Here is an 848-nt window from a genome sequence, read left to right on the forward strand (position 1 = left end):
TTGATGGGGTTGTGTACAAGCCAATGTACACAGGTATGGAAGAGAATACTTGACCAGCACCATCCCTGGGGTATGGTGCAGATTTGCCAGACGTGCTCTTTGCCAGTGATAGGGTCGACGCTAGTGGTCGCTATCTTTGTCATCAGAGTGGGATGAATTCGAGCACAGCCGAAAGCATCCACCAGATCCAACCGACACCAGAAGTTGCAGTGGTTAATATCCGTGCGACGGAGTTGATCGATGGCCGACGACTGATATTGTTTAGAGGTAACATCAGAAGTGGGAGGAAGATCTCGTACCACAGATTGCGGGTAATAGACGAAGCGACCATTGCTGTCTGTCCGCAGTGAAAGGTGGTTCAGGGGCCTGATATCAGTAGTGATCCGATATCGTTGATGAAGATCATCAGATGGATAGACACGGGCAGGAGCGTTGTCATCACCGTGATCGAGCTTGTCGACGAGTACAGGTTGGAAGATGCAAGTGCATGCTTCCGGGCAAGATGGCTTGACCTTGCCAGCTTCGGCCATACTCATCAGGCGCGAGTGGATGATGGACTGATCGACCACACTCCTCTTACGTGATGGTGCTCTATATGGATAGATGAGTGCATCCTCGACAGCAGGGAGCCTAGCTCTCAGCCTCTTCCGTTTGGGGTCTATGTCATCAGGAATGACTTCGACCAACGGGGTTAGAGCGGCTTCAGAGCGGGCACAGAGTGGGGTTGATGTGGCGGGCGCCGGGCTATTTTTGGCGGAGGCCATGTTGCAAACGATGTCCACGCCTTTGTCAGAGACCAGCCGAATGCCCAAAAGTGAGAACATGTTACGGCCTATAAGACAATGTGG

The 848-nt window shown here is 52.2% G+C and overlaps 1 protein-coding gene across 1 annotated transcript; it reads right to left on the reverse strand.

Annotated features, from left to right (window-relative positions):
- Window positions 1–92: 92 nt before the first annotated feature.
- Window positions 93–530, reverse strand: Pmar_PMAR026668 (hypothetical protein; the record flags this gene model as incomplete). The annotated part of the gene is made up of 1 exon (XM_002779986.1): window positions 93–530. A coding segment is annotated over one exon (438 nt), but the record flags the coding sequence as incomplete, so codon positions are not given.
- Window positions 531–848: the final 318 nt, after the last annotated feature.

Source organism: Perkinsus marinus (genome assembly GCF_000006405.1).
Source record: "Perkinsus marinus ATCC 50983 genomic scaffold scf_1104296944712, whole genome shotgun sequence".
Classification (NCBI taxonomy): domain Eukaryota; phylum Perkinsozoa; order Perkinsida; family Perkinsidae; genus Perkinsus; species Perkinsus marinus.